A 13,713-nucleotide genomic window follows, 5' to 3' on the forward strand; every position below is an offset into this window, starting at 1 on the left:
GCACCGCACCAAATTTAATAGGGTAGGAGAGACAGAAGGAATGTGGCGTGGGAGAGGCCTCAAGTGGCCAGGAGGGGGGACCCTGGGCCCTCAGGTCCACCCAGCCGGAGCTGCAGGTTGATGCGGTAGCACTGCAGGCTGCAGAGAGCCTGGCCGGTGCGAGAGCAAGCATAACGACGCGGGTGGGGGCAGCCGGGAACAGAGCAGCGCGGAGCAGGGCCCGAGGGGGCGGGCCGCTGAACCACGGGCGCGGGTGCGGCGACGCCGGGAGGAAAGGACAGAGTGGAGCCCTGGGCCCCGCTGCTGTAGCGCACCATGGGTGCAGGGGCTGGGGCTGCCGCTCGCCCTCCGCGCCGCTCCCCGCGCGCTGCCCCACGCCCTCCGCGCCCGCTAGGAGCGGCCGTCTTGGTGAGACGCTCAATTGTCTGATTCTTGTGCTCCTCAGCCCGCCTTGCCGCCTGCAGCCTCCGCTTCCGCGCCCGCTCCTCGCGCTTCAGCAGCATCTCTTCCGTGAGGGCAGGGGCTGGGCAGCCCCCAGCCACCGGCAGAGGCAGGATGGGGGACGGCTGACTCCGCGCCTTCTGGAGCAGGGCTCGCTGGGGAAAGACAGAGGATGTCTTGAGAACCGAAGGGCCAGGTCCCCAAGCCTCGGGATGAGAGAGGAAAGGCAGGATCTTGAGAATCGTATTGGGGGGACACCCCTCCCCCTTTTTTTGTCTTTCGAGATGGTCTCACTATGTAGCTCTGGCTGGAACTCATTATGTAGACCAGGCCAGCCTCGAGCTCAGAGATCCTCCTGCCTCTGCCTCCCAAATGCTGGAATTAAAGGCTTGCGACACCACACCTGTCTTAATACCACTTGCTCCTCCCAGGGCTCCCAGCTTCAAAGGGGAAAACATCAGTATTATCCCCAGGCTGCCCCAAGTGTCCAATCTGTACCACCCTTGTGTAGATTCTTGCTGGATTTGCAAACCAAAAACTCAGAATTAACCTGGATTCTTTTTCCCCCCAATTATCTCCCAACAAGTAGCTACTTCCAAAATATATCCAGGATTTGGTGGAGTTTTCTTCATTCTATTCCTACTTCTTGGCTCAAGCCATCACCATCTCCACACTCCTCTCCCAGCTGACTGACTGAGACAGGCTCTCTGGATGTATTCCTGGCTGGCTCAGAATTTGTAGCCATCCTTCTGTCTTTCAAGTTCTGGAGTTACAGGCATGCACCACCCCAGCCTGCACAGCAGCTTCCTTCGTAAATCCCTTCCCCCACTAAGATTCACTCCCCATAATCGCCGAAATAAAAACGGAAAATTAGGTCAGCTATGTCACTTGGCTGCATATGACCCACTGGCGGCTTAGCCACGTTTCCTTCTGTGCCTGTCAGCTGGCCTCTTTGCCTGAGGAACTCTTCCAGCGCTGGAAATGTCATCTCTTCAAAGAGGAGTTCTGGGCTGGAAAGACCACTCAGCAGTGAAGAGCACTGGCTGCTCTTGCCGAGGACTCTGGTGCAGTTCCCAGCACCTACACGGCAGCTCACAACTGTCTGTAGATCTAGTTCCAGGAGTTCTGATGACATCTGGCCTCCCTGGGCAGCAGCCAAACACTCATACGCATAAAATGAAAATAAATAAAAATTATCTTTGAAACGAAAACAAACAACAACAGGCCATTCCCTACAACTACCCTAATGTTTCTGTCGTGCCACTTTCTATTTCATCATTCCTACTTTCTGTAGTTTGTAAAAGTTACGTATGGCCGGGCGGTGGTGGCGCACGCCTTTAATCCCAGCACTCGGGAGGCAGAGCCAGGCGGATCTCTGTGAGTTCGAGGCCAGCCTGGTCTCCAAAGCGAGTTCCAGGAAAGGCGCAAAGCTACACAGAGAAACCCTGTCTCGAAAAACCAAAAAAAAAAAAAAAAAAGTTACGTATGAGCTGGGTGTGGTGGTATACACCTTTAATTCCAGCGCTTGGGAGGCAAAGGCAAGCAGATCTCTGGGTGTTTCAGGCCAGTCAGGGCTAACCAGTAAGATCCCAATTCAAAAAAAGAAAATAATAATTTCCCATCCCTCGGCATGCACAGGAGCATCAGCCCCTTATCTTTTCTATTCCACCGACATTCTCGCTGTCTAGCAAACAGCAGGTTCTCCTCATGTGTTTGTGGGGTGAATAAAGGCTGAACTAACGAACCTGTCTCGCAGTAAGCAGCCGCTCATCGATCTCCTTCTTGAGGTCCCCGTTGTCATCCAGCTCTCCCTTCTCCAGGGCATCTAGCCACCTCTGTTCCTCCTCTTCCTCCTGGCCCTCCAGATCCCCTGGCAGATCCCGAAGTGGGGAGGGGGATAGATTACTGTCTTCATCTGGGTAGGAAAGTTGGGGAAAGAAAAGTAGAACATTAATTTAGCAAAGTTGGTCCTGGGACTTGAAAAATTCTCAGAACCCACCGCCTTCCCCCACCTCCAGGGTCTGCTCACCCAGCCAGGCTCGGTACTGCTCCAGAGGTACCCCTTCCATGGGTTCCTCTTCATTATCCACGACCATCAGGGGAGAAGGTGACCGTGGCCCCTCAGGGATCACAGTGAAGGTAGGAACACTGTAGAGAAGGACCACTACAGTGAGCAAGTGCACTTCACTGCTCTGGAGCCACAGCCCACTTTCCCGGCCTGCTTGGATTCTTGCTGCCTTCACCTGGACCCTAACGTCAACGTTCATTCTCTATTTCCCAGAAAGCCCAGCCCACCTGCTGCTGAATTTTCCCGAGTTAAATATTTGACCTCACCTCTTGGTGCCCAGGACCTGTCCACCCAGCTTGATTTTAAGTTTAAGCTGAGGTTTAGCAGGAGCCTGTGTCTGTCCCGCCTCCTCTTCCTGATGATGCTTCTTCTTGTGTTTCTTTTTGTGCTTCTTGTGTTTTTTCTTGTGTACTCCGTGGCTGTGAGCACCTGCCAGGCTCAACTCCAGCGCTTCCCCTGCAGAAGGAGAGTCTGTCAGAGGTGTTCCATCAAACAGTGGCAGGGGAAGAGCTGAATAACCTAACAACTTTACGGAGTCCCACTCTCACTAGCCGTTATCATAACAACAGCCCCGCCTCGCTCCTTCCCACCTGTGGCGAGTTGACCTGGCTCCGCGGAGTGAGAGGACTCCTTTTCAAAGATCACCGGAGTTTGAGCCACCCGCGCTTACCTGGTTCGGGGGCCTCCATGGCCCCAGAGGTGCTCCCGCGCCGCCACAGCTTGCTCATGGGGTCCTGCAAGGGAAGAGGACTGGAAACGGTCGGGACACAAGCCGACATGCCTTTTCCGCCCCGCGGAAGAACGGATTCCAGCAAAATAACCGGCTACTTCCGGTGCCTGGCAACCATGTTTGTGCGTGGCACGGTTTACAGTCAAAAATACTCCGGCAAGAAACAAGGCCCATTTCAAAGAAAAGTTCCGGCATTGCTACGTACCTTCCTGTCACACCTGCCTTTAAAAAAATAACCACGAGTTCGAGGCCAGCCTTAACGGCATCTTAGACCTTAGACAAAAGGTCTAAGTCTCCATGAGGCTGGAAACGCCTCAAAGAAGGCTTTCCCCTAACTTGGGCTCCCCATATTAGGTTCCAGAGCCGTTCTCTCTCCCTCTCTCTGTCTTTGTGTCTGTCTGTCCGTCCGTTCTTCCCCCTCCCTCCCTCTCTGTGTCTCTCGCTCCTTCCCTCCCGCCTCTCTCTCTCTCTCTCTCTCTCTCTCTCTCTCTCTCTCTCTCTCTCTCTCTCTCTCTCTCTCTCTCTCTCTCTCCCTCCCTCCCTCCCTCCCTCCCCCCCCCTCTCCTGCATTCTCATTGGTAGGCAATGGGGCAAGTACATCTATACAGTCAGAAACACTAAGTTTCTCGATTAACAGAAGTTGTGAAATAATAAGATAGACACAGAATTTAGATTCCAGAGAACAGTTACATTGTAAAGAATACATCCCTCTAAAGAAGGCGATCCCTCTAATGAAACATCTAAATAAATTTTGCTACATCCCTAGGAGAATCTGATACCTCTGGTCTGTGCAGGCACCTGCATAGGCAGACACAGACATACCCCTGCATATAACTTTTAAAATATAAACATTTAAAAATGATGTGATTGGGGCTGGAGGGATGGCTCACCAACCAAGAGCACTTGCTGCTGTTCCAGAGGACACGAGTTTGGTTCCCAGCACCCATGCAGCAGCTCACAATCATCAGTAACTCCGGTTTCAGATCTGTCTGCCTCTTCTGGCCTCCTCAGATCCTCTGCAAGAGCAGCAAATCTTGCTGAGCCAGCTCTCCAACTCCTTGATTCTATTTATTTGTTTGCTTATTATTTGTTTGTTTTTGAGACAGGGTTTGTCTGTGTAGCCCTGACTGTCCTGAAACTCACTTCATAGACCAGGCAGGCCTCAAACTCAGAGATTCACCTGCCTCTGCCTCCAGAGTGCTGGAATTGAGTGTGTGCCATCAAATCCAGCTTCCTTGATTTCATATTTTTTTTTCCAGAGATGAGGACCAAACCCAGAGCCTTGAGCTTGCTAGGCAAGCGCTCTACCACTGAGCTAAATCCCCAACCCCTTGATTTCATTTTTAAAAGTATCACATGGGCCGGGCGGTGGTGGTGCACGCCTTTAATCCCAGCACTCGGGAGGCAGAGCCAGGCGGATCTCTGTGAGTTCGAGGCCAGCCTGGGCTACCAAGTGAGTTCCAGGAAAAGGCGCAAAGCTACACAGAGAAACCCTGTCTCGGAAAAAAAAAAAAAAAAAAAGTATCACATGGGCCGGGCGGTGGTGGCTCACGCCTTTAATCCCAGCACTTGGGAGGCAGAGGCAGGCGGATCTCTGTGAGTTCAAGGCGAGCCTGGTCTACAGAACGAGATCCAGGAAAGGCACAAAGCTACACAGAGAAACCCTGTCTCTAAAAACCAATATCTATATCTATATATATTGATCTCATATGGTAGTATATACTTAGAAAAAAATTGAGGAATATACAGTTTGCCGTTATTGTATATTAAGGTTACAGTTAAGGGTCTTTTACTGTCTAGATTTGAACTCACTCGGTAGACCAGGCTGGCCTTGAACTCAGAGATTCACCTGTCTCTTTCTCTACCTCCTGAGTGCTGGGATTAAAGGTGTATGGCACCACTACCTGGCATTGCAATGAGTTTTCATACAGTCCATGTATACATTTGTAATTAGGAAGAAACAACACCTATATGTGTGTACTTAACATATGAGCTGAGTGTCTGAGCAAGGTACTAGCAGTGAACTAAGGAGGGGAAGAATTTATTCAAGAGACATGTGCGTGACAAAAGCAATGAGGAGCCAGGCGGTGGTGGCGCACGCCTTTAATCCCAGCACTCAGGAAGCAGAGCCAGGCAGATCTCTGTGAGTTCGAGGCCAGCCTGGACTACAGAGCGAGATCCGGGGCAGGCACCAAAACTACACAGAGAAACCCTGTCTCAAAAAACAAACAAACAAAAATAAATGAACAAACAAAAAGTGATGAAGAGCCAATGAATAGTTATACGTGGGAATTCAGTAAGAGAGCAATGTAATAGCGTGATTAAGATGAAAAGAATGGACTTTGGAGTCAGAGAAGCCTATTATCAAACATAAGTTCCACTATTTATTAGCTGTGCACCTCGGACTCAAGGTTGTTTAAGTTCTTTGAGCCTCAGATTACAAGTTTGTAAGATAAGATAAAGTAAAACCTACTTCATTGAGCTTTTTTTTTTTTCCTTCTTCAGTAGTAGGGATTAAATTTAGAGTCTTCTGCATGCTAAGTGAGTGTTCTACCGATGAGTGCTTCCTAGGGCTCTTTCTAGCCATAGAACAAACCAAGAACACACATACTTTATGAAGAATTGACCACGATAAAAGATGTTTCTGGAAAGTAATAAATGTATGGCTGGGGGTGTGACTCAGTTGGTAGAGTACTTTCCTAACATGCACGAAGCCTTGAGCATCCCCAGCACAGGATAAAACTGTGGTGGTATACAACGCAAGCCCAGCAGGTGGAGCCGGAGGCAGGAGGAGCAGGAATTTAAGGTCATTCTCAGCAAGTGTGAGGCCGGCCTGGGATACAGAAGACCCTAGCATTAAAAAATAAAGAGAAGGGCTGGAGAGGTGGCTCAACAGTTAAGAGCAGTGGCTGTTCTTCCAAAGGTCCTGAGTTCAATTCCCGGCAACCACATGGTGGCTCACAACCATCTGTAATGAGATTTGGCGCCCTCTTCTGGCATGCAGACAGAACACTGTATGCATAAGTAAATCTTAAAAAAAAAAGTAAAATAAAGACTTAGTAACAATAGTAAGTGGACCCCAAGTATTTGGAGAGAAGGTAGTCTTTTTCTTTTTTTAAATAGGGTCTCACTGTGTAACGATGGCTGTACTCACTAACATAGACCAGGCTAGCCTTTGCCTCCCTAATGCTGGGATTAGGTTTGCACCACTACATCTGGCCTTATTTATTTATGCTTTTTAGACAGGATCAAATATATTCCAGGCTGGCCTCGAACTTGCAGTATAGCTGAAGATGACCTTGAACTCTTGATTCTCTTGCCTCTACCAGTGCTGCAATTATAGATAATACACCGTCACATCCAGTTTCATGTAGTTCTGGGGATGGAGCCTGGGGCTTCATGTGTGCTAGACAAGCACTCTAGCAACATTGCCAGCCCAATTTCTATTTTGCTTTTAGTTTACTGGGTACACCAGGGGCAAGGGGCTGGGCAGTAGCAAGAATAACACCTGTGTCAGGCGGTGGTGGCGGCGCACGCCTTTAATCCCAGCACTTGGGAGGCAGAGACAGGTGGATCTCTGTGAGTTCGAGGCCAGCCTGGTCTACAGAGTGAGTTCCAGGACAGCCAGAGCTACACAGAGAGACCCTGTCTCGAAAAACCAAGGTGGGTGGGGGACAAAGTAACACCTGCATTTTGGAAGACTCACTCAGGGAGGCCTTTCTGGAACACTTTGGGGTGTATAACACATGGCTGTTCCACAGGGAAGGTACTGTTATTTCTGTTCTATAAATAAGAAAACAGAGGCTCAGAGAGACGAAATGCTTTGGTCAGAGCCACACTGGGAGTAGCAGAGCAAGCATCAAGCAGAGGTTTCCTGACTTTAGTCTGGGCTGTTTCCTTTGCATCCCGGTGTCCCGGAGGGAGGAAGTAAGTGAAAGTTAGCTTCATTTTTTTTTTTGTTTGTAACTTTGCTTTGTTTAGTGTGGTAGATATGTATAGGCTAAGAGGAATTTTACCTTCTGAAGGAGTTCTTAAGCCTTGCTTTAAGTTTTCATGAAATATTTTTTTTTTTTTTTTTTTTTTTTTTTTTGGTTTTTCGAGACAGGGTTTCTCTGTGTAGCTTTGCGCCTTTCCTGGAACTCGCTTTGGAGACCAGGCTGGCCTCGAACTCACAGAGATCCGCCTGGCTCTGCCTCCCGAGTGCTGGGATTAAAGGCGTGCGCCACCACCGCCCGGCGTCATGAAATATTTTTAAAGGTATAGTGTCACTTGAATAGAAATGGCCCCCATAGGCTCATGTATTTGAATGCTGAGTCATCACAGAGTGGAACTTTTTGAAAGGATTAGAAGGACTAGGAGGTGTGGCCATGTTGGAGGAAGTGTGTCACTGTGGGTGGGTTTTGAAGTTTCAAGAGTCCATGCCATGTCCAGACTCTTCCTGCTGTCTGCAGATCAGACTGTCGAACTCTCAGCTACTTCCCCAGCACCACATCTGCCTGCTTGCCAACGTGCTCCCCATCACGATGATAAACTAAATGATGGACTACCTCTGAAGCCATAAGCAAGCTTCCAATTAAGTACTTTATAAGAGTTGCCTTGGTCATGGTGTGTCTTCACAGTAGTAGAACAGGGACTAAGATACCTAGAACACAGAGCAAGAACAGTAAAAAGGGCTCTCTTACCTACCTAATCAAGATCCTGCAGCTGTTGGCATTGACCTGGAATCTAGCCAGGAGTTGTGGAACGATGGCCACAACTCCAGCACTTGAGAAGCTTGACAAGAGAATCACTAGTTCACTTAGAGGCCAGTCTCAGATGTATTAAGACACTGTCTCAAAAACAAAAACAAACAAAACAAAACAGGCTGTGGACTGGATGGTTGGCTCAGTGGTGAAGAGCACTGAACTGCTCTGCTCTGCCAAAGGGTCAGGGCTTGAACCCCAGCACCCACATGGGGGCTCACAGGCATCTGTGACTCCAGCTCCAGAGGATCTGCTGCCCTCTTCTGACCTCCTCGAACTCTGCATGCATGTGGGACACAGACATACATGAGGGCAAAACACCTATACACATGAAACAGGTAAAAATAACAATAAAAACAAACCAAACAGCCAGCACAAACAGGCCAGGCATGTGTCTGTAATCCCAGCACTCAGAAGACAGAGGTGCGAGGTGCCTGGCCTGCTCTTGTCCGGGCACCCACAGCTCCTGTGAGTTCCCGTCACGTCCGGAAGACACTGTTTCACTCAGTCCTCGCTGACCTTTAGCTCTTACAATCTTTCTGCACTCTTCTATGACGGTCCCTGAGCCTTGAGGAGGGGCTGATACCCATGAAGATTATATATCTTTTTATTACTGTATTTACATCTTGGATTAGTTAACATGCTACTGTAAAGGAGGAGTTTCTCTTTGCTGTTGTTTGTTTTGAGGGGTAGCTATCTGTTTGGCTGGCTTTTGATTTTTGAGACAGGGTCTCCTATAGCCCAGGCTGCTAACCTTGAACTCATTATGTAGCCCAGGATGGAGGATGACTTTGAACTCCTCAGGCCCCAGCCTCCACCTCCCAAGTGCTGGAATTACAGGTGTATGCCAGAATGTCTAGCTTCTATTTATTTCCTTATCTATTTATTTATTTTAGTTTGGATTCTCAGTTCAAGCGATGAGTTTTAAATTTTTATCACAAGGGACTGGAGAGATGGCTTAGCAGTTAAGAGGACTGGCTGCTCTTCCAGAGGACCCTGATTCAGTTTCCAGCACCCACCCAGATGGCAGCTCACAGCTGTCTGCAATTCCAGTTCGAGAGGCTCCAACACCTCACGCAGACATACATGCAGGCAAAACACCAATGCACATAAAATAAAAATTAAATTATTTTAAATAAATAAATTTTTATTGCAAGCCAGGTGTGGTGGCATAGGTCTTTAGTCCCAGCACTCTGGAGGCAGAGACACAAGAATCTCTGAGTTTGAGGTTAGCCTGGTCTACATATCAAGTTCTGGGACAACCAGGACTACATAGAGAGACTCTGTCTCAAAACAACAACAACAAATTACATTTATTTATTTATTTATTTGGTTGTGGGGGGAGGTGTGCCATGATGCACTGCTGAATAGTGTTATGTCAACCTGACATAGGCTGGAGTTATCTGAAAGGAGGGAACCTCAACTGAGAAAATGCCTCCATAAGATCCAGCTGTAAGGCGTTTTTTAACTTAGTAATTGATGGGGGAGGACCCAGCCCATTGTGGGTGGTGCCATCCCTGAACTGGAGTTCTGGGTTATATAAGAAAGCAGGCTGAGCAAGCCAGCAAGCAGCGCCCGTCCATGGCCTCTGCATCAGCTCCTGTCTCCAAGTTCCTGCCCTGACTTCCTTCGATGATGAACAGTGATATGGAAGTGTAAGCCAAATAAACCCTTTCCTCCCCAACTTGCTTTTTGGTCATGGTGTTTCATCACAGCAGTAGAAACCCTAAGACAGGGCCTGTGTGGAGGTCACAATTTGCACGAATCAGTTCTCTCTTTCTACTTCTGGGGATCAAACTCGGGTCGTCAGTCTTCCTGACAAGAGCCTTTACCCACTGAAGCCATCTCACCGGCTCCTGGGCGCGCGTTCTACTGTCGGACACTAACAGATGTGCTAAGCCATGGCAGGCCAGGCAGAAGGAACACGTGGCTGAGGTTGTGCTGAGGCCACATGGAAGCCATGCCCAGGAACTATCTGATGAGGCTTTGCTGCCAACAACACCCAGCCTTCAGGGGCTGCAGTTGCAGCGAATTTATCATGAACTCTGACTGGGGCTTGTCTGTACTCCAAGCTTCAAAGTCCAGTTGGGAGCACTCCAGTGTCTCTCGGTCTATGAAGAAGGGCATGGGGTGGGTGGGTAGAGGAAACAAATGTGCTTCCGCTGCCTTAAAGGAGCTCCAGCTCCTACTACCAGCACGTTCTTGAGGGTGAGGGTGAAAACTAGGCAGGTGGTCTGGGTCCTGTGTGACTCACACCCCCTTCTCCAAATGATGGGGAACACGAGGAAAGAGAGGGGCACTAAACCAGTGGTGTGCTGGTAAATGTTTAACAAAAGCTGCACTGGAAAGCAAATCAGCCCTAATCTGGAATGTCCACTTATTCTGTTATGTAAATACTCTCACTGAAGCCCATTCAGACAGGAAGGTCACTAAACACACAAGTGGGAGCAGATATGCAAATCTCCTACCAGTATGTAACATTTCTATTCTACAGATGCCAGAGAAGTAATCACATTAGGAAATAATAGTAAAACGAGACCAGGAAGTAATGAGTGTTTGACGTTTATCACCTTGGTTTTAATTTTTAAAATAAATGTAAAACCATATTTCTTTTGTCTTTAGTTATGGATATGTAGTATGTGGGTATGGACACATGAGGGCAGGTGCCCGGAAGTCAGAAGCATGGGAGCTGGAGTTGCAGGTGGTTGTGAAGCTGGCTGGGGATTGAACTCGGGTCCTCTGGAAGGGCAGCAAGTGCTCTTAACTGATGCACCATTTCTCCAGCCCTCTTTACGTTTTTTGCTTTTAGCTGAACATGGTGGCATATGCCTTTAATCTCAGCACTTGGGAGGCAGAAGTAGGTGGATCTCCAAATCAAGGCCAGCCTGGTCTACAGAGGGCGTTCTAGGACAGCCAGGGATACACAGAGAAATCTTGTCTTGGAAAAAAAAATCATTTTTCTTTTACATTTTTTAATTATTATTTGTGTGTGTGTGTGTGTGTGTGTGTGTGTGTGTGTGTGTGTGTGTGTACCACAGAGCACTTGTGGAAGTCAGAGGACAACTTTTAGGAGTTGATTCTCTACTTCCATCATGTGGCCCCCCCTTTGATAGAACTCGGGTCTTTTGAAAGCTTGGCAACCAGTGCCTTTACATGCTGAGACATCTTATTGGCTGCAAATATTTTGTCAAATAAAATTTCGATACAAAAATCAATCCACTAGCCGGGCGGTGGTGGCGCACGCCTTTAATCCCAGCACTCGGGAGGCAGAGCCAGGTGGATCTCTGTGAGTTCGAGGCCAGCCTGGGCTACCAAGCGAGTCCCAGGAAAGGCGCAAAGCTACACAGAGAAACCCTGTCTCGAAAAACGGGAAAAAAAAAAAAAAAATCAATCCACTAGTATCTTGGTCCTTCTTTCTTCTCCCTCGTTGAGTCCTGGAGGCTGGCTTCACTAGCCCCAGACACAGCTCCTCCATCTGCTTTGCACAAAAGGCCACCAAGTTCACTTCCAAAAGTCCCTGTTTGTGGTGCCACTCCTTTCCATAAGCCTTCACCTGTAAGGAGTCCACGCTCTCAGACAGGGCTTGAGCTCAACTTTCTCTCTGGGAGTCTATTTCTTTATGTATTGCCCAGGTCTTAAAGCAGGTGTTCTCAAGCCTTAGAAGCTCTTGTGACCTGCTCCGCAGGAGTGCTGAGAGCAGGCCCCGAGACTCCAGAAACTGATTCTATCACACTGTGGAATCTGAGCGCTGTCACAAACTCCAGGTCAAATTTCATCTGGGAGAAAAAATGGGTTCTGTGCCGAAAAACAAACACTAGAAATTAACTTTTTTAAAAAAGATTTATTTATTATGTGTACAGTATTCTGTCTACATGTATGCCTGCAGGCCAGAAGAGGGCATCAGATCTCATTATAGATGGTTGTGAGCTACCATGCAGTTGCTGGGAATTGAACTCAAGAGCCTCTGGAAGAGCAGTCAGTGCTCTTAATCTTGGAGCCATCTCTCCAGTCCTTGTTTTGTGTTTTAGATTTATTTATTTATTATATATACAGTGTTCTGCCTGCATTCCAGAAGAGGGCACCTGATCTCATTACAGATGGTTGTGAGCCACCATGTGATTCCTGGGAATTGAACTCAGGACCTCTGGAAGAACAGCCCGTGCTCTTAACTACTGAGTTATCTCTCCAGCTCTTGTTTTTGTTTTTTAAGTCAGGGTCTCACTTTCTATCTAATTCTGGCTGTCCTGGAACTCGCTATATATTCTCAAACCCACAGAGATCCTCCTGCCTCTGATCAAGGCATGTGCCACCATGCCCAGCTGGAAATGAACCTCTTGAGTTGTATGTGGTACTTAGGGTCTTGCACATGCTGGGCAAGTACTCTGCTACTTAATGACATCTCCAACCCAATTAATATTTATCTTTTTTTTTTTTTTTTTTTTTTTTTTTTTTTAGTTTTTTGAGACAGTGTTTCTCTGTGTAGCTTTGCGCCTTTCCTGGATCTCACTTGGTAGCCCAGGCTGGCCTCGAACTCACAGAGATCCGCCTGCCTCTGCCTCCCGAGTGCTGGGATTAAAGGCGTGCGCCACCACTGCCCGGCCCTAATATTTATCTTGATGAATGATTTTGCAAAAGATTTAGTGGTGTGTGTGTGTGTGTGTGTGTGTGTGTGTGTGTGTGTGTGTGTGTGCGCGCGCCCACATAGGTGCCTGAGGAGTCTGGATACATTGGATGCCTCTAGAACTGGAGTTATAGGCAGTTGTGGGCCTCCTGACTTGTGCTGGGAACTGAACTTGGGTCCTCTGTAAAAGTACTTTGCACTTTTAACTGCTGAGCCATCTCTCCAGCTCCACATCCCCCTCCCTTTTTAAGACAAGTCCTCACTATGTAGCACTGGTTAGCCTCAAACTCCAAGCAATCCTCCTGCCTCAACCTCATGAGTGTTAGGATTACTGGTGTTCACTGCTACTCATGGCAGGGTGATGAGCTGTTTTAGTCCAATGATATGACTTAATGAGCCTTTTTTTTTTTTTTTTTTTTTTTTTTTGGTTTTTCGAGACAGGGTTTCTCTGTGCAGCTTTGCGCCTTTCCTGGAACTCACGTTGGAGACCAGGCTGGCCTTGAACTCACATGCGCCACCACCGCCCAGCTTGAGCCATCTTAAATCACTGTGCTGCTTTTGTTTGTTTCAATTGATGCTTACTGAGCACTTAAGATGTACAGGGGATCAGAGACAGACAAGCCAGACTGCCCATCTCTGGAAAGCTTGCACATTAGAGTAGTAATAGTGGACCTGTGGAGTGAAGGTGTAAGACATGCCTCTCTTCCTTTCCCTCACCTATCATTTGAGTTTATATCAAATATCGTTCCTCTGTGTGTGTAGGAGGATGAGGATGGACGGCTGTCTTTCTCCCTACCACCATCCGTTTCCTCACCTATTGGTAGTACTTGAAACGTCCTTTGAGGAACCTCTTCCTCCAGTCCTCTCCTCCTTCCAGCTGACTGGGCTCTACTTGCTCTCTAGGAGTGCACAAGTAAGCAAGCACACATGACTCTTAGCCAAGGTGGTTGGTTCGGGTCTAGTCAGAGATCAGGCCACAGTGATTTGTTCGGGATACTTGAGTGATTTCAAATAGCCTAGCATGAATCCCAGACATGTGCAGATGCCCCAATCCCCAGATGTTCTTTTTTTTTTTAAGTTGAATTTAAGTCTGAAAAGTCGTAGTTCCAGA

General features: G+C 48.1%; 1 protein-coding gene across 5 annotated transcripts in view; it reads right to left on the minus strand.

Annotated features, from left to right (window-relative positions):
- Ino80b (INO80 complex subunit B) overlaps positions 1–13,713 on the minus strand; it is a 16,975-nt gene continuing 3,262 nt past the window's right edge. The window contains exons 1-6 of one of the 5 annotated variants that reach the window (XM_052720537.1): positions 3,445–3,663; positions 3,180–3,243; positions 2,776–2,965; positions 2,471–2,589; positions 2,187–2,356; positions 1–596 (exon numbers count right to left, since the gene is read on the minus strand). In XM_052720537.1, coding sequence (XP_052576497.1) covers positions 60–596; positions 2,187–2,356; positions 2,471–2,589; positions 2,776–2,965; positions 3,180–3,237 — 1,074 coding nt within the window. In that variant the 5' untranslated portion in view covers positions 3,238–3,243; positions 3,445–3,663 and the 3' untranslated portion in view covers positions 1–59. The other 4 variants (XM_052720536.1, XM_052720538.1, XM_052720534.1 and 1 more) reach the window with 4 other exon arrangements.

This window comes from Peromyscus californicus, unplaced genomic scaffold (genome assembly GCF_007827085.1).
Source record: "Peromyscus californicus insignis strain IS unplaced genomic scaffold, ASM782708v3 Scaffold_6__1_contigs__length_162567912, whole genome shotgun sequence".
In the NCBI taxonomy this organism is placed as follows: domain Eukaryota; kingdom Metazoa; phylum Chordata; class Mammalia; order Rodentia; family Cricetidae; genus Peromyscus; species Peromyscus californicus.